Below are 27989 nucleotides of genomic sequence, written 5' to 3'. Positions count from 1 at the left end.
CCATGTCAAAAAGTAAACAGTGTCTATTAAGAATATGTATACTGTGCCATCTACAGCGCCGACTTTATCTTTATAATGTAAACACACGGCAGATGTAGACCTGTGAAAGGTTTATTGATATCTTAAATACTGTTGCCATGGCAACACATTAAACTTTAATATTCTTTTTGTATACTTTTGAGGCTCTTAACATGCTTCAAATTGCATGAAACTCAACATGCACATAAAACATGTCAGATAGTAAACGTGTGCTAAGTCTCAGAAACGGGCGTGGTGGAGGGGCTCAGAGTAGTACCACTGAGTGGGGGGGTAGTTTTACTTACAGTCACAAAACTCAGTACGTATATTGTTCTCATCGAGCCGGACAACTTTCTAATTTACAGTCATTAGCTCCGACCAACAGGAAGTCATATATTTTGGTTTGAATGTGGATTTTTGACTCTTGAGTTTTTAGCTACTCATCCTAAGTGGTTTATTTTATTCACAGCAGACTTTTTCAACATGATGAAATTACATTGATGATGCTAAATTATGAACGAATATTAAATATCTCAAACGGTTTTGCTGTAGCGAGGGATTAAAGTAATGTCAAAAAGTAAACAGAAAGAGTCTATTCATAATGGGTCTATTGTGCCATCTAGTGTTTTATACTATGTATAAATGGGGTTGGATACATCTTTTTTGCAGGTAAACAATGTTTTAAACTGCACAAATTTCCAATTATTCCACATTGCATTTGCATGTATATTTAAACATGATCAAAGTCTACTTTCTGTCACAGTTAGGATATTATTTTTTTGTTTAAAATGGTCTGTCTCCCTCTGTCTGTCCTTTCCCACCCCCTCACTCCACCAGTCTTACTCTCTCTCTCTCTGTGTGTGTGTGTGTGTGTGTGTGTGTGTGTGTGTGTGTGTGTGTTTGTGGCTGGATGTTTGTTACAGTGACAAGAGTTTAACTCTTTCATTGCTGTGTGCTTTGGCCTGCATTAAAGGATAAAGAAATCTTGTAGGCCTCGTCTTTTTGGATATATATATTTTTTTATTACAAAATATGCATATAACCCATATCTTTTAAATTTATTGTTTGCTTTAAATTAAATTAAGATTGTATATGTTTGGTACTTGATCCTGAATAAATTTCAAATTAATGTGCTATATTTCAGATCAATATATTTGTTTTCCTTAAAATTTTAACTAACTAACTTTATTCTCTTCTGAATTATAAATCATTTATTCTGTATAAAATAATACTACCATTAAAAAAACACACATTTGAATTTCTTTTTCAATCAGTGTAGTATGTGTAACTTGTTTCTTTTGTGAGTGCTGCGCTCATTTCTTTAGGTTTTTCCTCGAGAGGCTGCGAGCCTCAAAAGCACAATATTGTTACCGTCAGTAATGTATTTATAGTGCACTATCGCAGCTTACAATAAATGTTATAAAATCTTTTTATTTATTTATTCTAATCAGGTCGGGCAAGTAAAATTCTCTGTCTTGTCCTTTCAATTTTTTTTATCAGTTGTCAGTTACACTCTGACAAGAGTTCAACCCTTCCATTGCTGTATGCTTTGACCTGCATTTAAGGACAGGAACTGTATTAGGCCTTGTCTTTTTAATAAGTTTGATTAACATATTTGAAGTGCATTGACAACATGTTTTATATAATTAGTTTAATAATTAGATTAATAAAACTATAAAAAGACCTTGAGATAAATACTGTACTTATGGACAAAATAATTTTTGAGCTGCAAAAAATAACTTTGCACTAATTTCAAAGTGACCTATGACATTCCATGACATGAAATCCATCTAAATTTAAATGACCTCATGGATATCAGCATGATGCAGTAAATGTGGCGTATTCAGACAACTTTGATATGGTTCTTTTACATTTACCGGGTTTAACTTCAAATTGCCGTCGTGCACAATTACCCTGAAGGCACCGGGGTGGCGGTGCCACCGGCTCGGGCCCGTCATCGCTGCTTGCAGCTATATTTACGCCCACAGTTAAAAACGCTTTGGTGGACACGCGGCCTTAAGTCAAAAGCTTAAGTCCATTCTTAAGAGCATTTTTGAGAAGTTTTATACATATGGCCCCAGGTCAGACAAATTCTTTTATGCCAAATTTGATTAGGAAATAGGTTAGTCCAGAAATCGGTCAACTACCATATATTCTGAACAGAACATGATTCATCTAATATATGAATAAAAAATCAGCACATTTAACAGTTTGTTTAACATCTGTCCCTGTTATGACAGGACATAACAGGGAAAAAAGTATATCCCTGTATAGTTAAAGTATATAACGTATAAAGTATATAATTATGATTTTCATTTGATTCTCTAAATGGTTTGTCTTTCTATCCAACTAGTCTTTACCAGGCCAGCAGCATTGTTATTTCCTAAATGGTGGTGCCCCAGTACAGGATGGGAGGTGTCTTCAAGGAGCTTTGGTTTCCAAGATTCCTTTCAGACATCCTGCTCAGGTGCCTGCTCTCCTCGACATTATAAGACACCAGGCCGCTTACAACACTCTTATTAGCAGCTGCGTCAAAAAGACCTACATTAAGGAAGGTGGGTGTTGTTTTTCGTAATAATTATGGCTGTAGGAGTTGGTAGATTAGTAAAAATATTTTTTATTGAGGTGGACAAAGTAATATATAATTATTGTTAAAAGTCCAAGTCCAAATTTGTCATTTTAATTTGCTTTGGTGAGAGTTTGTTCTAAACACTGCTAAAATGAGATCTGAAATCAACTATTGTAATACTAAGTTAATTATATATTCTGCTCATAAATGTAGAGTTTTGCAAATAATGGTAGCACTTTATGGTAAAACTTTATTTTACAGTGTCCTTGTTACACGTTACATGTACTTACCATAGTAATAACTGTAAATTATGCATAATTACATGCAACTTACCCTCAACCAAATCCTAATCCTACCCTAACCTTATAGTAAGTACATGTTGTTAAATAATATTATACAGTACTTATATATTTACACTGTAACAATGACAGCTTAGAATAAAGTGTAACCCACTTTATTTTACAGTCCTGTTGTACATACTATTTATTTATAGATATAGAAATTACAATAGCTGGGTAATAACTAGGTACTAACTCTGAACCTACCCTAAACGTAACCTTAACCCTAAACTTAACCTTATTTTACCCAGTACTTTCTTAGTCAAGTATATTGTAAGTACATGTAAGTGCATGTACTGTAAACTAAAGTGCAACCCAAATAATTTTATGTTTTTTAACAGATACTCCTGGACTGCTGCAGTTTGAAGTGTGTCCACTAACAGACTCAAGCTTTAGTGTGTCCTTTCAACACCCTGTAAATGAATCACTTGTATGTGGTAAGGAAAAATGTTTACCTCTCACAATTTACATTTAAGTTATCAGTGTTGCCTCTTCTGAAGTCTGACTCAGTCTGTTTTTGCTCTCAGTGGTGATGGAGGTGATTGATTCGATGCAGGTGGCCTGTAAGCTCTATAAGGGTTTATCTGATGCTTTGATCTGCACTGATGACTTCATTACCAAAGTAGTTCAGAGGTAGGTGTAACAGATGGCATTGAACCTATGCTTACCCTAAGACTTTTTGCGTTTGTGCTCCTCGTACATGACTATAATATGTGAGTTTAAGCATGCATAGTGGCAAGAAAACAGTTGTCCTCGCAAGCTTTAAAAAAATATATAGATGATAAATGTTAAAATTGAGAAAATTAAATTAGAACCTAATTTTGAAATGTTATATTGAAGAAAATGTTGATTTACAAGTTTGCACTGCCCAAGTTAAAAACCTAGATATAATTCAGGCCATTGGTGTTGAGTCCGGTTGTTCTGCTCTTGCTTTAACTTTTTTTTTTACCATATCTCATACCATAAAATATGAAAGATAACAAGAAAATCTCCATAGAACACAATTTGCTTATTAACTGCTTACTCGTCCTTTCCCTACAACTTTGATTTAATGTTTTTGATGAATTTAAAGGAGATTACTTTTATTTTGTAAGGTGACTCTGTATAAGGAAGTTGTCAGATTGAAATCAGGTGTGAAGGTGGAGAGAGCACACAGCTTTCGACCACACCTTGTTTAATTGCACAACATTAACCTTTTTTGTTGCTTTCTTTTGGAAATAAATGCTTAATTTTGCATTTATATTGGGAATGGAGGTCATTTCTTGGAATATGTGTCAAAGAATCCCTCAACCTTTACACAAGATGGGTGGCTTTAATTTTGGATTCATTTGTGGACAAAAAGCCTCTACAAATTCAAGTCGAATGCTGCTTTGACCTGGGATTTGGATGGAGCAAAATTGAAGCAAACAACCAGCATTTAAAGGGCCCCTATTTTGGATTTTTGAAAATGACCTTCCATGTATTGTGTAACATAGCTCCAAGTGAATGAAAATATCCTGCAAAGTTTTAAATCTGAAAGTCCACCGTATAAAAAGTTATTGTCTTTCAAAAGTAAGAGTCGACTCTGAGTCAATTAAATGAATCGTTTTTCAAACGAGTCATAAGCCGTTTCATTGTGACGTCAAGACGAAACATTAGCATATTGCGCGCGCAGACACCAGGGAAAACTTGAACGCCCTCAATTCTGCAGCTGATTCCTGCTGTGCTCTACAATGTGAAGGTAAAGCCAGTTTTTTTTCACTGCCCAAGGACGAGCATGTGAAGAATCAGTGGTTAAAATTCATCTTTACCACGATACCACAGCAGTATAATCCTAAACTTTTGCTGTGTTCCCTTTATTTTACTGACAGATGACTGCTTCTCAAATCTCAGAGTTCAATCCAGGATTCGCAAACCGCTTGCTCTTGAAAGATGGTGTTCAAAATACTTAGTTTTGAGTTTTATATTGTGTAGGTCTCCTGCTTCTGGTTAACTCACATTATTACTGTCTTACTGAAATACTTCTGCTGATCAGTTGTGGGCCATTATTACCTAAAACTGTATATTAATGCAGATCGTCTGTCGTTCTCACTACTTTGAGTAAAGATTATGCATGAAGCAAGATTTGTTTTACTCACGTTTGTTACATCAGTCATTCACGCTAGAGCTTGACTAATGTATGCACTGTTATTGATACGGTTTCCACATGTTCACCACAATAAATTAGAAAAATACTCTGTAATTAAATAAGTAGGCCTATAAGTAAAATAATCGGTTTGTTGATGGACTGCACTTGTTAATACTGATGGTGAGTAATTACAGTTGCAACATCTCATAATGTACCTCAAACCGAGTAGTGTATCACTGAGACATGTCCTGCTCAAGTCGTCCTTGCGATGGAGGTTCGGGTTGAATGAATTCTTCCAATGTTTCATCATCGGACTCGCACTCGATTGATATGGTAAAATCGACGTCATTGTTCGTTACTGTGTTTAGTTTACGGTGTAGGAAGCCTCAGGACACAGAGCTGACGTTGTTATGGCAATGGACGTTTTTGTTTTCGACACGCGCTGTACGCGGTAAGCCAATCACAACAGACTGCGCTGTCTGGCCAATCAGAACAGAGTAGCTTGCGGAAAGGAGGGATTTAGAGAGACTGATTCATTGGTCGTTTGAGAATCATTGAAAATGTGGTGATGTGCAAATGTATATTATGAGAAAATTAAACCGTTTTTTTACCTTTGATGCATGTAAACCTGTTGTAGGAGTGTCCAAAACAACATTAGGAAACTTTAAAATAGCATAATAGGGGCACTTTAACCAGCATGTATGTGAGTTAATTTGAAACTTGGGGCCTAAGCTTACTTTCTGGGCTGTTGAAGCTTGCTGTGTCAAGAAATATGAAGAAAAAGTGTGGCTAGGAATTTTGTGTTTAAAAGCACCACCCTTGTGCTTCATGATAGATTTGAGTATGGAGGTTGCAAAAGATGAATAATTACCCTAAGGAGTTTATGAAGGGTCATTGTATAAATTGATTGGGTCACAAAGAGCAAATCATGGTGTGCTTACACAGAAAAAGAATGATGTCATGACATTGATAAACGCTGGTGAAGATGTGGAAGTTGTTCAAAGTCATGTGGAAGCGTTTGAAAAGCACTCGGCTGTTTTTATGGAAATGCAGGTGTCTGTACATAGGTCATAACCTGTATCTGAAAGGGAAGGGGATCATAAAGATTGGGATGAACCTAAGTTGATATTATTCCAAATTTTTTTAAAGGAAATTAAGAAATGGTTCAAACATTCAGCAACTTCTGATTCTTAGGAAGTTATAACTGAGGCATCCAGCGTGCATCCTCATGACAGCATTTCAAACGCATCAAGTTTCATATGCATCTTCTGTACGTGTCCATGCAGAGGCTGAGCGTGCAGCTCTAATGGCTAAAGAAGAAAAGTAAGCTTGTTGAATTTCCAAATCATAAAGCAATAGAGGAAACACTGGAACTGAAAGCTCAAATGGCTGCAAAACTCAAAGTATTGAATGAATATGAGGAAACCCAAAGCAAATCAAAAGTCACAGTTTAGTCCCAAAGGAAATTAGAAATTTCAATGGATGAGATGACCATGAATTACCCTTTGAACCCTTCAGTCCTAGCAGTTATGCTGTGCTTGTACACCCTGCAGACCAAAATTCTGGACAAGTAATACCCCATATTCTTGTGTCGGGTAGCCAAAAGCATGTTGCTACCAATGATGGTAATAATTTGTTTTGAAGATGTGATACGCAGACAAACTGATATCACTTAACTACTTGTCAAGACGCACCAACTCTCATTGCTACCTTCTAGAGAAAATAGTGTTTTATGGCGATCCTCTTCAGTTTGAATTTTGTATACAAGCTTTTGAACATTACATCGAAGGAAAGACTGATAATAAGCTTTATGTTTTGGAGCAGTACACTGGTGGACAGCCAAGAGAGTTGGTACGCATTTGCATTCATATGAACCCAGATCAGGGTTACAAGGAGGCTAGGAGGTTACTACAACAATTTGGGGGGGATGCAATTAAGATCAGTAATGCATTGATGGAAAAGACTTTAAATTGTTCAGTCATTAGAGCTGAAGATGGCAAGGCTTTAAGGATGTTTTAATACAATGCAGAGCTTTGGTTCTATAGTGGAACTGGAGACAACCTTCAATATGAAAACCATTATATCCAATATACCTTTCAAACTGTGTGACTGATGGAGGTCAGTTGCTTTTTAAATTCAGGACAAAACCAAGCAAAGAGCCAAATTCCTGGATATAGTGCAGTTCATAGAAAAGTACAGATAACTATAGATCCAGTGTTTGGTGACATTCTGGACACATCCATAAAGGTACATGTGAAAGCCAAAATTAAAGTTTCAAATCAAATTAAACTACAAGGAAGTAGTTTTGCTACAACAGTGACAAACATTGGGCAGTCTTGTGAAGCAAGAGTGCCTTTGAATATTCTTGTTTGTTTTGTTATGGTGATCAAAAAGAAAGTGTGATATTTTCAAGGCCAAAGGACTTTGTTTTGGATGCTTTGCCTAAGGGACATATGAGTGTGAAATGTCAGACGTATGACTTGTGAAATCTGCCAGCAAAAACATTCAACTGTTCTGCACCATGCTGAGAAAAGAATACCATACAATCATTGGATGGTAAATGGACCTCTGAATGACAACAATGGAAACAAAGTTAATAATGGAAACCCTCTTGTGTGTGCTAATAGTGTATATCGCCAGTCTAGAAGAGTTGTTTGAGAAACAGTACAATTAGGATTTTGTGCCCAGTGGTGACAATACTGAATCTCTTGCAGAATTTAGAATGACTGTGCATCTGTTCGGTGCTGTGTCTCCCCCAAGCTGTGCTAGTTTTGCTCTAAAACAGACAGCTAAGGACAATAAGGAGAAATGTCACAAAGAAATTGACAGTGTACAGAAATTTTCACGTGGATGACGGTCCCAAGTCCGTGGCAAATATAGAGCAAGCCATTGCCTTGTACACTGACTTGAAAGATCTTTGTTCCAAAGGTGAGTTTAAACTTACCAAGTGGATCATTAATAGTAGACCTTTCCCCAGACTCATTCCTGAGGAGCACAAGGTTAAGGAGATAAAACAACTACTGATTCCAGATGGATTTGGGGAGGCCATTACCTGCCAATTACACCATTTGTGTGATGCTAGGGAGGTAGCATATGGAACAGCATCCTATTTTAAGACTAACAAATCAATGTGGCAATGTACATGTGTCCTTTCAAATGGACAAGGCAAGGGTGGCTTCATTAAAAGCACACAACAATTGAGACACTTGAACTTGTTGCAGCTGTTTTGGCAGCACGGATGGATCAATTCCTAAAGTCAGAGCTACAGATGGAACTAGCAAATTCTGTGTTCTGGTCAGACAGCATGACAGTTTTAAAATACCTGACAAACTCTAACAAGTGTTTTCTAGCTTTTGTTGCCAATTGAGTCTCTGCCATTAACCCTCTGGGGACCAAGCTGTTTTTGGGGTCCTTGAGATGTTCTGACATGCCTTGACATTTGTGCTTTTTTCAGTTATTTATAAACATGTTAATGGCTAAGGTGTAAATTCACTCTATATAGCACAAACAGGGCTACCATAATATGCGAGCAACGTGTATGTAGATGTTTGTATTTTTAAGAGAATAATGTTTATGCGTGGTTATTGGAAAAAATAAAAATGAAAGTTGCTGAATTAAGACCACAAAACACATATTAAATATGTGTCCACAAGACTTTTGACTAATGGATGTTGTCCCTTTGAGTTCTAGCTTCAAAATGATGTGAAAATAGTCTTGCTTTATCGTTCACAAAAAAAAAATACATTGATTTAAATGGTGTAAAACAGGTTTTGCTTGGAAAGCCAATATGCGAGGAGGAGGAGTAGTTTACACCTGAGATTACAATGTCCCACCCACTCTGCATAATGACTCTGCCTAATGAGCCATTCATTCAGGTGTGACACTGACTGAGCCACAATGCAAGGACAAAAGATGTATTTAGACTTATATTGACCATTTAAGATTTCGCTTACATCTCTCTTGTAAATATGTTTTGCTATTTTATTAAAAATGTTACAATTACAACAATAATTACAATTTCAACAATATTTCAAGTGTACTCTTTCTTTGTAAAAAAAAAAAAAAAAAAGATTATAGGCCTACATTTTATCATATGTATTCATTAGTTTGAATATAGCCAACATTGGAACATCTAACACCTTAGTCTGACTTTATTTTTGACAAAAATATTATTTTATATATATATATATATATATATATAACGTCAGATATGAGCAGAAATTGCTAAACAAAAGCTTATTTGATGTAGCAGTATATTCTACAGTAGCCTAAAAACTGTTTAATACGTTGCTTATACAAATATATTTTATTTCAACATATTTCAGTCGATTTTTACTCATCTCAGTAGGCTATAGCAAAGCAGTTTATTCTTGCACACACAGACGCGCGATTCATATTTAGGCTAAACAGTCTTTACAAATATGTACCCTTCATTCATCTCACAGAAAGGTGAGTCATATTATAGAAACGCGATTCATCTTTTTGTTTACATAGGCCTACACTAACGTTATTCCATAACGTTATTCCACATCAACACTTGAGAAAAGAAAACAGCCTACCTCACTCCTCAGCGGGATCTGCTCCTCATATCAGGAGATATTGCTCCTCATATCAGCACTGTTCTGAGGAATCTTTTCTCCATAAGGTAGGCTATATTATGCCTCACTCGCGACGCTTTGTTTACAGCTGATGTGGGGGCGTTTCACAGACTGAAATGGTTCTCAGAATTTGCATTTGAATAGCACGCGCTCTCCGGGGAGTGGTCACATTACTTTTGAATGGCTCGTAATGAGCTCGACTGGAGTCGCTCTCTTTTTATACAGATTACAGAAGCTGAGAATATTTGTTTTTTATATAAATTACTTCATTTAAAAGATGCGATCTCAAGCTTTATGCCCGTGGGTCTGTTTGCCTGTTTGACTGAATTTTCGCGGAGTTATAGATCATTTTCGAACGCGTTTCAAATGGGAGTTTACTGACAGAGAGAAGGCAGAAATCGCATCATGTTCATTTTTCTTTATTTGTCAAAAAGCAAAACACTTTATTTTTATTGTGAGTATACAGAAAAAAAATAGAAACTGAACAGGATCGATTGATGTATTACACGAAAATGAAAGATCAAAATTAACAGAGCATTAAGTGTTTATTTTTCATTGCTAAAAAAAAAAAACGAGCAAAACGCGCGGGCGCGTTTTTGGTCCCCAGAGGGTTAACAGCTTGTTAACTGTAAACCTGACTTGTTAACTTTAAAAAGTAAAAACCTGGAAGGAAAATCTGTTACACAGAAGCTAAAGTTGGAACCACAGCATCTATTTGTTGAGGATATGATTCAAGCAGAACAAGCTAATCTGCGTTACATTTCAAAGGCAATATTATCCTGAAGAATTTCAGTGTCTACAAAAGGGAAAAAATGGTGCAATATACAAGCTAGATCCTCAAATGCTCAATGAACTCATAAGAGTTGGTGGTAGACTTTGTCGAAGTGCACTACCTACTGAAAAGAAACATCTAGTAGGGAGGTTAAGCCCAAAAAATAGGCCTTTGACTTCAAGTCATGATGCAAAGGTCGCCTTTGGTATGGAAATACCTTAGGGTCATACAAATAAATGTATCCTAAGACACAAGTGAGATCACACTTTGTATCAGAAATAAACAGGTTTTTAAAAAAAATGGCCGCCAATGCGCCGAAAATACTCTAGAGCCCATATCTTTGCTTCTGTTATCGCTATAATGACAAATTTGGTGTCAAAGTGTACATTTTTGGGGTCAAGGAATCCAATAAAATTGGTTTCAAGTGTAAAAAAACAAAAATGTTCCCCATACCATGACAATTGGGGGTAAATATGCACATTTCACATAAAAATTGTCATTAGAGTGACTTTACTTATCTTTTCCTTCAAAAACTTTAATTTTGTATTTAAGCAGTGCAGCTACTTCTGTACATTACATTTGTCCTAAGTAGCATGAGATTTCGACCAGTCAGGAGTAGCCTATAGCAAATCAGTTCCTGCAACAACACATCTCATCTGCACCAGGAGCTGTGACAGCTGTTGAAGGTCAGAGGTGACAGGTTAACACTTTGAGGTTCGTATGACTTTCTCATTAAATAGATTTTTTTTTTTAATGTTAGATAACTAATAACTATAGCTAGCTAGTAACTAGTTAGCTTCATTATAACTAGGTCGCTAGTAACTAGTTAGCTTCATCATAACTAGCTATTGACTAGTTAGCGTCATTTTTATTGAAGCTAGCACATAGCCTACATGTTGCTAGCTAGTTAGTTAGCTTCATTATTTGATCGATTTTTACTTTTGCGAATGCTTGTTGATGCTCATATTATCTATCTTATGATGTTAAAGCAACTTCATTTCTTTTTTCAGATTAGCCATAATGGAATGCCATGACTGGAGTTTATGCTTCCTATGTCAGTCCGCCCTAAAGATTGAAAAAACATTAGATCCCTCTTCATCATTCAAACTGAGAAACATTTACATTTTACATTTATTCATTTTGCTGACGCTTTTATCCAAAGCGACTTACAATTGCTATATATGTCAGAGGTCGCACGCCTCTGGAGCAACTAGGGGTTAAGTGTCTTGCTCAGGGACACATTGGTGTCTCACAGTGGATTCGAACCCGGGTCTCTCACACCAAAGGCATGTGTCTTATCCATTGCGCCACACCACCGCCTGAAAGATTGCAATCATGTTACAAAGAAGTTTTAGATAACATCCAGGAGCTGAAGGCATTAGGGGATCTGCCTGAGTTTATAGTGGACATTAGTGGTGGTAGTCAGGATGTAGTTCAGCTGATGATTAAAAATCCTATGGTGTGGCACAAAAGCTGCAGAAATGCGATTGATAAACAAAAAGTTGAGAGAGCAAGAAAAAGAAAAAAGCATGAAGAGTCTGTGAGCCCAGTAAAAACACGGCGCATGAGTGACAAGTCCACCACACTCGCTTTACCCAGACCCTCAAAATCATCATGTGAACCATTCGATAAACCGTGTCTCTTCTGTGGTGAAGTGGCAAAAAAAAGGAACTGAGGAGGGCTGCCACCCTTGGCTTGGATAGAAAAGTGAAAGAATGTGCTCAGGTAGTGGGTGACAGGCATCTATTGGCTGAACTAGCTGCTGGTGACATGGTTGCTATTAATGCTGTTTATCATCGTGCATGCCTGACTAGGCTCTATAGAAAAGCAGAAACTGTTGGATGTGACTCAACTGAAAGTAATGCAACTCAGGTCATCAGAGCACATGTCCTCAATGAGTTGCTCGAATACATCGAGGACTATCGTTGCTCAGGGGAATTACTGCCAATGTCTGACTTGACAGCCCTCTATGACGAGCGCATTGCTGATCTTGGATTTCCAAACATCAAATGCAACACCACACGCCTTCGGGAGGATATTGAACGCCTGATTGCTGACATCATCAGATCAGTACAAATAAATCGTGTCTGGTCCCTTGTATTTGATGATGACCTGAGCAAAGCTGTTGCTGACATGAAAAACAACACTTCTACCGATGTCTCCATCATCTTCAAAGCAGCCAAAATCCTCCGGCAAGAGTATCTCCCCATGAAGCATGCTTTTACAGGTGCCTTCTCAACTTCCTGTGAAGCTGATTCTATCCCTCCCATGCTGAGATCGTTCTTACACATACTTCTTGATGGATCAGGTTATTGATCAGCCACCTCCTGAACCTGAGAAGTTCCAGGCTGCAACATCCATTGGGCAGCAAATAATTTTCAACTCTGTAAGATGCAGATCCAAGAAACATGGCAGTGTTCCTCGTCACATAAGAGAGAGGGAAACACCAGCTTCGCTGTATCTGGCAATGAAACTACACCAGCAAAGTGGTAGTCTACTAGATGGTGTCTATAAGTGGTAGTATCTGGTGGAGGCCATGCATAAAAGAGGAATGTGTGTGTCATATGACCGCTTGAAAACATTTAGCATAGATATAGCGAATTCAGTGATCAGTCACTGGGAGCAGATTGGTGTCGTGGTCCCACCTCAGGCAGTCAAGGGTGTCTTCACCATTGGCAGTTTTGATAACATTGACCACAACCCATCATTGACAATAGCAACATCAGCCCTCCATGGAACATGCATCAGCATTCAACAGCACTTCTCTTCAGACAGCCAACAGACTGAGAATCTGACTGACATCCTAGATCCAGCAGAAATGGGGAAGAAGCATGTGAAATCCTTGCCACCTCACTACACAACCATGGATCTGGATGTTTCACTGCCAACTGATGAGGTCTTGCATGTTCCTGCCCTGAATACCAACAGTCATCCTCATCCAGCCTCCTGTCCTCTCATCAGTGTAATTGAAGAAGGCTACCAGTGGTTAGAGAGAGTCAGAAACATACTCGTGAAAGAGAACCTTGAAGCCGGAGAATGGATCTCATGGGCTGCATATTATGCCAGCATCACAGAGGCTACTTCACCTCCCCCATCCAAATCATACATGTTGCCACTGTCCACAGAGCCCCCTACCAGCCCCACTATGGCTTGGCATGCAATGAAAGTCCTCAGACAAACAATCAGCTACCTTGACCCTCTGAGGTCGGCAATCACGCCGGCGTGATCTGCTAGTTTTTTTTTCCTTATCAGTGCAATGGAGACTCTAAATACTCTGTTAACTTTGATGTTACAAATCAGTTTCATACATCAATCTCTCCTGTTAAGTGTGTATTATTTTTGTGTATACTCACAATAAAAACAAAGTGTTGTGCTTTTTGCCAAATAAAGAAAAATAAACATGATGTGAGTTCTGCTTTCTCTCTGTCAGTGAAGTCAATTCTGAAACGCGTCCGAAAATGAACCATAACTCAGCGAATACTCAGTCAAACAGGCATACAGACACACAGGCATATAGCTTGAATTCTCTTCTTTTGAATGAAGTAATTTATATAAAAAAACAAATATTCTCAGTTTATGTAATCTGTATGAAAAGAGAGAGATGTCAGTCGTTCTCATCTCAGCTCTATTTTTTATTTGACCCCGCCCACGGAGAGTGCGCGCTATTCAAACGCAAATGAACTGAGGCAATCCATGCAAACTGTGAACACCCCCATATCAGCTCGAGAAAACACATTGTACTTGTTTACACCGTCTCGCAGCGCTGTGAGGAATAATACTATCGTAATAATAATAATAATGGAAAATGTACCTCAGAAGTGCGGGTATTTTGAGGAGCAACGGATGCCGCTGAGCTGAGGAATACTGTAGTAAGTTTTTTTCATTCTCAAGTGAATCGCGTTTCTGTGTGTGAATGAATGAACGGCAGAGATGCGCGCTGTTTACCACAACTTGCAAAAAGACGGTTTAAATTTGAATCGCGTTTCTGTGTGTGAATGAATGATCCGCTTTTATATTCCTTAAAATAAAAATGAAAGACCTATGTTACAGACATATGACAGACAACATTTCGTTGACTAGTTTTGGATAGATTATACATTTTTACTGTAAAATATCTGCCACCTCAAATAAGCTTTTGTTGTACCATAATATGTGAGCAACATGTACAGTGAGGAAAATAAGTATTTGAACACCCTGCTATTTTGCAAGTTCTCCCACTTGGAAATCATGGAGGGGTCTGAAATTGTCATCGTAGGTGCATGTCCACTGTGAGAGACATAATCTAAAAAAAAAAAATCCAGAAATCACAATATATGATTTTTTAACTATTTATTTGTATGATACAGCTGCAAATAAGTATTTGAACACCTGTCTAGAATTCTGACCCTCAAAGACCTGTTAGTCTGCCTTTAAAATGTCCACCTCCACTCCATTTATTATCCTAAATTAGATGCACCTGTTTGAGGTCGTTAGCTGCATAAAGACACCTGTCCACCCCATACAATCAGTAAGAATCCAACTACTAACATGGCCAAGACCAAAGAGCTGTCCAAAGACACTAGAGACAAAATTGTACACCTCCACAAGGCTGGAAAGGGCTACGGGGAAATTGCCAAGCAGCTTGGTGAGAAAAGGTCCACTGTTGGAGCAATCATTAGAAAATGGAAGAAGCTAAACATGACTGTCAATCTCCCTCGGACTGGGGCTCCATGCAAGATCTCACCTCGTGGGGTCTCAATGATCCTAAGAAAGGTGAGAAATCAGCCCAGAACTACATGGGAGGAGCTGGTCAATGACCTGAAAAGAGCTGGGACCACCATTTCCAAGGTTACTGTTGGTAATACACTAAGACGTCATGGTTTGAAATCATGCATGGCATGGAAGGTTCCCCTGCTTAAACCAGCACGTCAAGGCCCGTCTTAAGTTTGCCAATGACCATTTGGATGATCCAGAGGAGTCATGGGAGAAAGTCATGTGGTCAGATGAGACCAAAATATAATTTTTTGGTCATAATTCCACTAAACGTGTTTGGAGGAAGAAGAATGATGAGTACCATCCCAAGAACACCATCCCTACTGTGAAGCATGTAGCATCATGCTTTGGGGGTGTTTTTCTGCATATGGGACAGGGCGACTGCACTGTATTAAGGAGAGGATGACCGGGGCCATGTATTGCGAGATTTTGGGGAACAACCTCCTTCCCTCAGTTAGAGCATTGAAGATGGGTCGAGGCTGGGTCTTCCAACATGACAATGACCCGAAGCACACAGCCAGGATAACCAAGGAGTGGCTCTGTAAGAAGCATATCAAGGTTCTGGCGTGGCCTAGCCAGTCTCCAGACCTAAACCCAATAGAGAATCTTTGGAGGGAGCTCAAACTCCATGTTTCTCAGCGACAGCCCAGAAACCTGACTGATCTAGAGAAGATCTGTGTGGAGGAGTGGGCCAAAATCCCTCCTGCAGTGTGTGCAAACCTGGTGAAAAACTACAGGAAGCGTTTGACCTCTGTAATTGCAAACAAAGGCTACTGTACCAAATATTAACATTGATTTTCTCAGGTGTTCAAATACTTATTTGCAGCTGTATCATACAAATAAATAGTTAAAAAATCATACATTGTGATACATTTTTTAGATTGTCTCTCACAGTGGACATGCACCTAAGATAACAATTTCAGACCCCTCCATGACTTCTAAGTGGGAGAACTTGCAAAATAGCAGGGTGTTCAAATACTTATTTTCCTCACTGTATTTTCCAAATATCGTGAAAAAAATTACTCCTATATCGAATGTTTGCGGTACATTTATATTCTCTTGGTGGACACTGCTATACAGCATCTGCTTAAGCACCTTCACTAAAATTTGGGAACTCTAGGTTCCAGAACAGAGATGGGATGGGCATTCAGGTTTAAATATTAACCTTTGCTTAATCTACGAAACATCAAACAATGCCTTATTTGTTTAAGAAGGTGTTTTACAATCTTGCATTTGATGCCGGAGTAAAATGCTAGCATACAGCAGCAGAGATACGTATTAAGATACAGCAGCAGCAAGCCTTTTAACAGAAGGTTACTGCGACTAAGCATAGTGGACATGAGAAAACAAATAGCCATTTAACTGGGGCTTATTACTTTTACCAACTTCCAACAACACTTTTCAAGGTTGATGTTTTCATTTACTTGTGCGTGTAAGGCTCGGTCAGCTGAATACATGTTAGTCATGCTCCATTATTCATCCGTTGTCCATTTACAAATAGGAGTATAGACAGGGGTGCACATAACTTTTTTGGTCTGGTTCTCAAGGGAGCACCTGGAGACGCTGCTTGGTACTCACACTTTATGCGGCACACTTATCCTACAAGCTGTCGTGGTGTCGGAGGAAAAGATGCACGTGAGATGAGAGATGGCGTATTTTCCCCGGGTTTTATAAAATTACTTAAACGTCACACTCAACTGCATACATGGGGATAGAGTGAGAAAAAGCATACAAATAAACATTCAACTCTGGTCATAAGTAGAAAGGGAAATAAAAGAAAGTGTACAAAAGTCGGTAGAGCGGTTATCTCTTCTCCTGCTCACCTGTCACATCTATTACAGACACACTCTTTACGCACATGCACAGTTCTCTTTGTACCTCGAATTATCGTAAATGCACTAAGTGACCGTTACAACGTGTCTGTTCAAGCCATGGTTCAAGCTCAAAAGAAGAGAAAGAGGCCTGAATTCGGTGTTCACGTGCTGTCTGCGTGGCTCTGTGTGCACGCACAAAACAGCGTGCGAGTTCCAGTCTTGTTCTTGCGCATGATGTTTAAACTGACAGAACTTAAAAACACATGCAAGTGATAAACTTTCACTCTATGATGGGTAAACTTTGCAATTAATTCACGAATCACAAGCGTTCCGAACTGGAACCGATCAACTAAGATCCTTATACGTGCATGACACCACACATCCTGCGTTGTGACTATTTTGCAGATACGCACATCACCATATATCGATGCTAAAACGTTATATCGTGCTGCCCTAATCATGATTGGTATCTTACCAGAGACAGAGAAAAATCTTACTCCAGTAAGTAAACATGTCCGTGTCCCCAAAAATATTATTACTCAAAAGCGCTGCCGTCCACATTTTCTGTTCTACCTATTTTCCAGTTATGTGCACCTCTTGAGTATAGAGGATTTGACAATGACGATTATCATACTAATTTGCTCAGGTGGTTGTTTTTATTTTTTTCTCATCTCAGTTAACCTGCAATTTGGTAACCTGTTACCATTTGTTAAATTCACACATAATGCGCATTCTAATTGTATATGTTTGAGATTTCGGCTCAGGCACACATAGTCATAGGCTACTAGAGCTAAGCCATTAGGCGTGGTTGCCCAGGCACATACGGCAAAGCAGTTAAGCCATTTGGCCATTTGGCAAAGCAGGCCCAGCCACACAGTCACAGGCCAATAGAGTTAAGCCATTTGGCAAAACAGGCCCAGGCACACATAGTCTAATAGGCCACAAGAGCCAAGCCTTACGGCCCATACTACTTGGTTAAGTGGCATGCATACACTGGTATGTAGGCACATGTAGAACATCACATTGGTAAGTCACTAGGGACATCCATTGAAAAAAAAAAAAAAAAAAAAAGGGGTACACTAGTACACACTGCGAGATGCTTCACGCACCTTATATGCACCTCATGACAGCCCACATTTCTAATGGCTAGATCTGCTTGGGGGATCTTGCGTATGCAGATCTAGTCCGCCAAGACCAAGCAAATGCCCCATTTCTCATACTCAAAACTAAATGGCCAGGCACACATAGATGGCATACACACATTCCTATGGCTCTTTGGAGCAGCAGCATGTCTTACTTGCTCACAGCAGCATGTCGTGAATGTATTGGCCGATACTTGCTCTGCCGCAGCAGCAATAACCTACAGCAGCAGCAGCAGCAATAAAAGCAGCAGCAGCAGCGTAGCAGATCTATTCCACCAAGGCAATATATGTATGTTTGATACAACATTGTCACACCCATTACCATGCCAAGTACTCCGAGAGTTGTCATGACATAAATATATATATCTGAAAATCAGAATAAATTCTCAGCCATTTATTTTGTCTTTCTTTTTGGACAGTTGCTGCCTTTTATTTAGTCTTTCTTTTTGGACAGTTGCTGCCTTTTATTTAATCAACACATCGCATTAATCAATAATCAATTGACCAAGTCATGAGAGATTTACAATTCAGTAATGATAACAGCAATCAACAGCAACAATCAATTATCAATAACCAAAACAATAGATGTGCTGTGATAGTAAACTGACATTGATACAAAAATCATTTTCATATTTCAACTTCATCCCTTGTCCAAAACTCAGCATATTGTCTTAAAGTTATGACTGCTGCGTAAATCGACGCTTTGCTACAATCAATCTCTGCACTGTCCAGTGGGTCATGCAGCTTTGCCACACAGATTTTGCTAAAACCAACGTGTGCCAAAGTAGTAGGCTGATGGTAAGGTGGATGCAGATGCAAGGTACATTCATATTTCTGAAATAATCAGCTAATATTTCTCTGGCAAGTAGGTTGCCGCACCCATGTCTATACAGAAGAAAACCCTTTCTAGGTCAAGCCCAGTGCGGTTTGTGTCAAGGATTGAGACAAACCCATTGTGGTTTGTCTCATTCCTGAGTCAAGTTGTTTGATGATTATTTGTAATAAACGCTTTAAGAATCCATCCAACTATAGCAGCGGATAGCTATTATTCTATTGCATGTAACTGTGGAAGAACTGAAAGTGGCACAGGTTGATCTTTGGTTGACCATTTGGTGTTTGCATATAAAGGTGTCTTTGCAGTGTGTGGACACAACCACCATACAATACTTTTTTTTTCTTTTTTTTAAACTGCATCAAAACTGTATTCTCTGGTCTTTCTCATAGTAATTGATGACTACAGAATTTTACCTGTGTGTCACCTCATATGACACACCAGTGAAACCGCAGTTTTTCTGCAGTAAGTTGAACTTAAAAATATGCAATATGAATGAGAAAATATTTCTTTTAGATTTGTACTTACTGGAATTTGTAACGGTTCCAATAACTGTCTTACGTGTTTTGTTCTTCATATGATAAAGATTTGTTAGATTTGTGTGAATATTTTGAATTAAGACTAAGATGATGAACAGAAAAGGCTATTGTCTGTTTTGCTTAAATTTACCATGGGTTCCAATATTTGTGGAGGATGCTGTGTTTTCAGTAAAGTTTACCATTTATTAGCATTGTTTTACTGCATCTTCTTTGTGTTGTTTGGCATAAGTGATATATGAATTGTAACACATCAGTACATATTTTGTTTATTTATAGCCTTGGGACCATTCTTAGTCTTACTGAAAAGCCCCACATTTCACACAACTGAGCAGATTCTGTCTCTATCTAGAGCAGGGGTGGGCAATTAATTTCCTCAAGAGGCCACATGAGAAACTTGGGCGGTTGTAGAGGGCCGGACCAATACACTTAACTCAGTTCTGCCCAATATATTATTTCTATTTAAAAAACAAACAAACAGGAAATGAATTAAATGAAAATGTGGAGCACGCAATTATATCACTATTTAATCAACATTCTCAAAAACTTTTTGAAAACTTTTTGAAAATTTTCAATTTACATTTTTTGCAGTGTTTCAAAAACTAGCATCACAATGAAAAAAAGCAAGTATTTAAAAGACTAGCATCACATTAACTATATAAAAAAAGCAATAAATGCCCCCAGTGTTAGCATTTATGTAGAAAAATCGTTTGAAAAACGAAAAACCTTGACTTTTAAAGCAGCAGTCCATAACTTTTGGCACTCTAGGGGTTAATAAACAGATTTGCATGCGTCTTGCAGAAGAACATTACAGCCGGAGCTACTTCTCTCATGTCTATGACGAGTCACGCAGGCACTGGGCTACTCTACAGCGTTTAACCCGACCGGCCTAAAATAGTCTGAATATAAACACTGATTATAGGTGTACCATAGTGATTCAGGATAAGACAAAAACACGGTTTGGAAAATGTATTCATGATGTACTTGCTCAATATATAATTTTTGTAAATTTTGAACACACACAAAAAAAGTTATGGACTCCAGCTCTAATTTACGAAATAACTCACTCGAACTCACTCACAAGGATAGCCAGAGGGCCTGATTTGGCCCGGGGGCCGTACAATGCCCAGTGGTCTGATCTAGAGTAACAATATGGCTTTTGTGGAAAATATTTTATAGGGATATTTCACCCAACAATAAAAATTCTGTCATTTATTACTCACCCTCATGCCGTTCCAAACCCGCAAGACTTTCGTTCATCTTTAGAACACAAATTAAGATGTTTTTGATGAAATCTGAGAGCTTTCTGTACTCCATAGACAGCTACACAACTACCACTTTGACGCTTCAAAAAAAGAGATTATAAAACTAATCTATATGAATTGAGTAGTTTAGTCCAAATTTTACGAAGAGACACGATCGTTTTATATGATGGACATATTGAATTTAGGCTTTTATTCACATAAACATTCATCAACTTACACATCAGTTGTGGTAAGCGGAAACTCAAGCATGTTCGCTTGATGTGCGAGAACCAATGTGGTTCATTCTCGTGGTTTACGCAGCACATTTGAGCTTCCGCAAGAACCAATGAGGTGGTTAAATGTGAATTAAAAAAAAGTTAAATCTTTTCATCAAATAAAGTGATCTAGTCTCTTCAGAAAATTTGGACTAAACCACTCTATTCATATGGATTAGTTTTACGATCTCTTTATGAACTTTTTGAAGAGTCAAAGTGGTAGTTGCATAGCTGTCAATGGAAAGTACAGAAAGCTCTCAGATTGCATCTAAAAGATTTTAATTTGTGTTCCGAAGATGAACGAAGGTCTTATGGGTTTGGAATGACATGAGGGTGAATAATTAATGACAATTTTTATTTTTGGGTGAACATTTCTTTAAGTAGGTTTGCATCACACAAGGCGTGATACATGTCTTAACGGTCATAAACTCCTCCATTAATAGTGAACTGTATGTGGACAAAGTTATATGCTTAATGACTACTTACTGGAAAGTAGTGAACATTGTGGTCTTAATAATATGTCTTTAAATGTTAATGAGTCAGAAATACTTATCTGTTGTATCTATTTTTCCCTCCCTAGATGCATGTCCATTCCTGTGACTATGCGCGCCATCCGACGCAAGGCAGAGACCATTCAGGCAGACACTCCAGCATTGTCCCTTATAGCTGAAACTGTGGAAAATATAGTGAAGAAGAACTTGCCACCAACTGGCAGCCCAGGTTACATGGGAATGGGTACAGGGCCAGATGGAAGCAACCCAATGGGTCTTCCTGGTTTAAGTAGTGGGACCAGCATTGCAGGAAGCAACCATGTAGGGGGAAGCAGTTCTTTCCAAGGCCCAATCTCGTCACTTTTCAACTTGAGTCGTACTGGTCAGGTAGGCTCATGTATGGACACCATGGTACAGGTTGGAGGCCAGCAGCAAGCAATGCAGCAACAACAACAATCTCAGAGCCATGGTTCAGATGACTTTAACAAAGTTACTCAGAATCCAATCCTAACCAGTCTTCTGCAAATAACAGGCAGTGTTGGGTCCAGTCCTACTCCCCAGCCACCTCAGCCCCACCAAACCCCACCAACAACCACCTCACCAGCAAGCAACACCAAAAACCACCCTATGCTGATGAACCTACTGAAGGATAATCCCTCACAAGATTTTGCTGCATTGTACAGCAGTAGCCCTCTAGAAAGACAGAACTCATCTGGGTCCCCGCGGACAGATAGCCAAGGGCAGTCTTGCCCTGGCACCAAGGGCAAGAAAAAGCGTCCAAGAGGCTCTGATAAAGGAGTAATGGGTGCAGGTGGCGGAATGAGCATGAAACAACAATTCCAACAGCAAGTGGGAGGCATGACCCAACAGCATCATCACACACACCACTCTGAAGATGATTTCCACCGAGAGCTTTTCTCTATGGACGTTGATGCCTCCCAGAACCCTATTTTTGATGTTAGTCTTCCAGGTGATGGACTTGACACTCCTCATAGTATCACTCCAGCTCCAAGTCAGTGTGGAACACCTCCTTCAGGTCCTGGAATGCCATACCACCCACACTGTCATGTCCAACCCCAGACACAAGTCCAGTCTCAGCCACATGGACCCATAGCCCGTATGGTTCGCCTCTCCAGCTCTGACAGTATTGGGCCTGATATCAATGACATTCTGTCTGATATTCCTGATCAGGCCAACAAAGGAAGTAATAGCAGTCATGGTCAGCACCTAATGGCTGGTGAAGAAGGAGGTTCCTTGGGAACTCCACTCCGGGATTCTTCCAGTTCGGGCCAAGGTAGCACAGTGTTTGAGGCAGACCTGTTTAATGCAAACAGCAATGAAAATCCCTTTACGGATGCTGCAGACTTGATTGCAGAAGCTGCTACTGCAGCAACACCCAATAGCGATTCTTCCTCAACTAATTTCTTCCCAGACACAGACTTCAACCCAGAGCTTTTACCTGGACAGGGAAGCTTTTCACAGACCTACTTTGAAGACAGCTCCTCCAGCCCTGACCCAGAACTTGAACTGGTTAAAAGTTTTAGTGGAGGAAGTCAGCAGAACACTCCTACAGGCACACCTCAGAATCCTGCCTCACATGGCCAAAATACCCCAGAGGCTTTATTGAAAGACCCTTTTGAAATGGGTATTTTTGGTGGGAATGGTGCTGGAGGAAAGCCAATACTGGGTCCAGCATCAGATATGGCAGACTCACACCTTTCTCACACTAGTGGGGGCCAAAGTCCACTCATGATGGGCATTGTGGTAGCTGGTAATGATTTTAAAAATGATGATACAAAGGTTAAACAGCAGCAGATAAGGGCAAAGGAAGATCATGGACCAGGAAATTCTGGAACAGGAATGGGGAGTGTATGCTCTTCTGAAATGAAGCCGGTAAAACGCAGTCGCACTCCTTCAAGTGAGGGCAAATCAAAAGACAAATCATCAAAACGCAAGAAGCTGGATCCAGATGGCAAGTCACCTTCACACAGCTCAGGAGGTCGACCTTACACTCCTCCTTGTGGGAGTGCCACTTCCGGAGGATTAGTAAATGCAGGTGGATCAAAATCCCCAGGGAGCTCAGGCAGGTCTCAAACCCCACCAGGAGGTGCTACTCCACCAATCCCCAAAATCACTATACAAATTCCCAGGACTTTAACTGGAGGAAAAACATCATCTCATGGAGGCTACACATCAAGTAGCTCAACAAGCGGAAGCACTGGTAGTACAAGTGGCACAAACAATAGCAAAAGTCACCATTCCTACTCTTCCTCTTCTTCAGGGAAGATTAAAAGTAGTAAACTTGAAGGCTCTGTTGGACAAGGCAATATTCCCAAACCATCAAGCATTGTAGGTATTGGAAGTAGTATGCCTTCTCAATCCAAAGGATCTTCCATGGGAATGGGCGCAGGCAAGCAATCCTCCTCTCCCATAACAAAGCACGGTTTGTCAGGCTCATTCAGTGGTGGCGGCAGTGGAACAGGAAGTGGGAACAAAAATAAGCCCCAAGGTGGTAAGCCTCCTGGCTCACTCATGAACCCTAACATGAAGCCCAACATATCACCCTCACACTCTCGTTCTGGAAGTTCGGACAAGCTGTCCTCTCCAATGAAACTTCAAGGCCAGGTGCCTGGAACCCCACCCTCATCTAAGGCTAAATCCCCTATTGGCTCGGGCAGTGGAGGATCAGGAGGGTCCAAGTCCTCTTCAGGTTGTGGAATGGGTACCCAAAAACTGTTAGGCAGTAGTTCATCCACAAACACTTCTACATCATCTACTTCCTCTGTAAGTTCCTCATCATCATCTGGCTCCATGCCCTTTTCTTCAAGTGGTCAGTCACAATATGGGAACAGTGGTGGGAGTTGCAGTGGTGGTGGGAGTGGAAACAACCCTAATGCAAAGGGAAAGTCCCCAAGCCGAAACAAAAAGCCATCTCTAACCGCAGTCATTGACAAACTGAAGAGTGTGGGTAGTGGGGGCATTGGTGGGGAGGAGAGTGAAGGCTGTGGTGGCACTGCAGGTGGGGTAGTGCCACAAAACGCTGGTCCTACATCCTCCAAGCATGGTATTTCCTCCCAGGGAGGTGAATTTCTGAGCAAGCGTGACAAGATAGACAAAGATGGCAAATCCAAGGTGTCTGGATCAGGGAGCAATTCTTGTGACAAGAAGATGGTTGATTCCAAAAGCAGTGCAGTGACTGGCACTGGTGTGGCAAAGATTATTATTAGCAAGCCAGAAGGGGGTTCTCCAAGCATTAAATCTAAAGTAACTCTTCAGAAACCTGGAGAAATTTCTGGAGATGGTGCCATGCGTTCCCAGCACTCAGGCCACAAAGCATCACCCCTTTTTAGTGGCTCTACACCAAAACATGACCGCAGCTCTCCTAGCCACAGCCGTTCCCCTGGGTACACGCCTATAAATCCAGACAGTGAGAGCGAGTCTGGTAGCAGTTCATTTGCTGAAAAGTCTCACCAGAACAGTCCTAGCTCTGATGATGACCAAACTATGAGACCACACCAACCCATTCAAGACTACATGAGTTCCATATCCATTAACCAGAGTGAAAAACACAAGAAACATAAAAAAGAGAAGAAGAAGCAGAAAGAGCGGGATAGGGACAGAGATCGAGAAAAAGAAAAGAAGAAGTCAACGATGTCTTGTGGGCCCTCCTCTCACACAGCGAAGACAGATGGCTGGTCCAGATCCCCTATATCTTCAGAAACTTCAATGTTGTTGCTTAGCTCTGAGCGGTCCTCACGTCCAAGTCCTGTGTTTATGCATACAGAGGATGATGACCTCATGGACTCTGCCTTAACTGGCAATCTAGAACCTTTCAAATAAATAATATGACTTTAGTAGAGGCAAATGAATGCAGCTGACTTTTACTATAAAATTCCTTTTTATATTTGGAAAAAAATAGCCTATTACAAGTATTGTAATAATTGTACTATGTCACCATTTTTAATGTGTGCTTAATTCCTGCAAATCATATATTTTGCAAAGAGTCACCATTCTGGTATTTCAATGAAAATATCTTCAGGTTCTCAATTTTTATTTGGGGAAAAAATTAATGAATCCATTTTAAAATCATTTGACAATATATATATATATATAATATTTTGTAAGACTTTAAATAGATATTTAGTTGCTATGTATGTTTTGTTTTCCTTTTCTAAATGTAAGCCTTAGCTTTATTTTGCATTTTCCCAAAAAACTATTGCAATATACACTGTGAAATCAATCTTTTCATTTATTGAGTTATTTAGCTTGCTTAACTGGACATTATCTAAAACATGATTTATTAAAAACATCATTCTTTGATTTTAGTCTCTTAATCTTAGAGAATTTGTATATTTTTAATTTCACATTATTTTACATTTCTACCATCACTTTTTTATCACAAGTTTATTTTGGTAAATAGGTGATGTGTGTAACAGTAATTCATTTCATTGTCTGTCTTTTCTGTAAAATTAAGTTTTTCAAGACTGAAATAAATGGCAATGGCAAGTTTTTGTTGCTCTTTTGGCAAATTGCCCATTTGAGTCTGCAGCATGATAATAGGCATGGCTCAATACCACTTTTTCATGTCCAATACAGAGACCAATACTGCAACCAAATGCTGGGTACACACCAAAAGATAATCGGGCTGATTTTGGGCTGATTTCCCCCCTTCCGACAATCCTAGCTATGTCCCGATTATCTTGATGGTTCAACAGATTATTTTATCAGATTTTCCCTTGGTGTGAGGTGTGTTAGGAGTGTCCGAACCTGCTCGGAAGAACGTCGGAGCCGCCCCGATCGCGAATCGTAAATATTCAACATGTTTAATATTTACGATCAGAAATCCTGATGTGTGGCGGGAACTCCGAGGAAAAACGCGTGCATGTTCTGGAGATTATCAAGTGAAACAAAACCATATCCAATCAGAAAGCAAGATGATGGAAGACACGGTCATTCTCACACACACACACACACACACACACACACACTTGCAGGAAGCTGAGTGTTAAGGGTTCAGTGAGGTTCTATAGAGGGATTAAATAACTTTTTCTAAAGAGACAATAAATCCAATAAAGAATAAATAAAGACAATAAAGAATGACTATATTTCTGTATAAAAGGTTATATATAATGGTGAGTACAATGGTTTTTTTCACGTGATTTTTCTGTGAAAATCATTCCAAACACTATCGCAATTTCTTCCTGCATATCATCCGCCATGCTTATTCTGAAGTCTCGTGAGATTTCCTGTGTTCACAGTTGAGACTCTGGTTGAAAATCTGTTCGTGTGGTGTGCTGTCTTTGTCACATCATGGAACACCACACACTATAGGAGCAAAATGCTTTTTGTTTTTTGTCCTCATGTTTGTGGTCTATCACATTTTGAAAATCTTATAAGACGTAAAAAATCTTTTGGTGTGTACCCAGCTTTAAAGGTAAGTATGTAGTTCCTGCGACACTAGTGACACCTAGCGGAATTACAAAATTAAAGCATATTTTGCAAATGCCCCTTTCTGCCACTGCACATCCCCCAACTCAAACATCACAAATACAGCTATTACACTGAATCATTCTTCTTCAGACGTTAGACGTTAGTTGTTTATATATTTTTTATTTTTTTAATAAAATATCATAGAGTTGTTCGTGGTGGGGTAAATTCATAGACAGTATAAGAAGGGTAAATTAATCGCAATATGTGTTGACGTCACAATCGTATTGCATTGTGGTATATGGAGCTGCCTGAATGAAGTAGACTCGCTCCCTCGGTCAAAATCGAGGGAGCGAGGGTCTGTCCATATAAGCTTCCCTCATCCACTTCACGAAGTGGAACGCACCCGAGGGGAAGTGCTTAGGGAAGTTTGCAAGTGTGTGTCTAAAAGTGGACTGGAACGCAGCCCAAAATTGTCTTGTCACCATCTGAAGAAGCCCCATATAGAAGTTGCTCGCTATAGAAAAGCACCAGTTCAGCGGACTGAATCATAACCTGCTATTGTTAACGCCCTGTTCCGCTGCTTACGTGTTCCGGTGAGAAGACATAAAAGAAGCTGAGCTCATGATGTCAAAAGCTGTTATATATTGGGTTATATATTGGCGTCACTGAAATATTAAAATGTTTTGTTCATTTTAATTAAGTTCTGATCTATTATTCTCTCTTACTGTGTTTTTTTTTTTTTTTTTAATGATTCAATGACATTACAATGTGAAACTATTGCAGGTGTATTTCACTGCACGGTTTTCAATTAAAAAAAAAACTTTCTATTATGATTCATTATTGTGAAAAAAACAAAAATCTACAAGACATAGCAGCTTATAAAAAGTAAGAGACCTATGACTATACATACACATACATGGAAAAAAAAAAGAACAGCAAAATATATAGATGTATAAATATAGTGTATGCAGGTACAGTGATAAGTTTAAGCAATCGATTAATATAATAGCAATCATTATTACTTACATTTTTCTGGTGATGTTGTGGAGAGAAAAAGATATAGATATAAAC

General features: G+C 39.1%; 1 protein-coding gene across 1 annotated transcript in view; it reads left to right on the top strand.

Moving 5' to 3' along the window:
• med1 (mediator complex subunit 1) overlaps nt 1-25986 on the top strand; it is a 245170-nt gene extending 219184 nt beyond the window's left edge. Inside the window, exons 14-17 of the mRNA XM_084434276.1 lie at nt 2372-2573; nt 3267-3362; nt 3453-3558; nt 21578-25986. Coding sequence (XP_084290402.1) covers nt 2372-2573; nt 3267-3362; nt 3453-3558; nt 21578-25328 — 4155 coding nt within the window. The 3' untranslated portion in view covers nt 25329-25986. The remainder of the gene's footprint in view (nt 1-2371; nt 2574-3266; nt 3363-3452; nt 3559-21577) is intronic.
• Nucleotides 25987-27989: the final 2003 nt, after the last annotated feature.

This window comes from Rutilus rutilus, assembly GCF_951802725.1.
Source record: "Rutilus rutilus genome assembly, chromosome: 16".
Lineage (NCBI taxonomy): Eukaryota > Metazoa > Chordata > Actinopteri > Cypriniformes > Leuciscidae > Rutilus > Rutilus rutilus.
The sequence above is the reverse complement of the archived record's forward strand: the minus strand, read 5'-3'. Positions and strand labels throughout refer to the sequence as shown.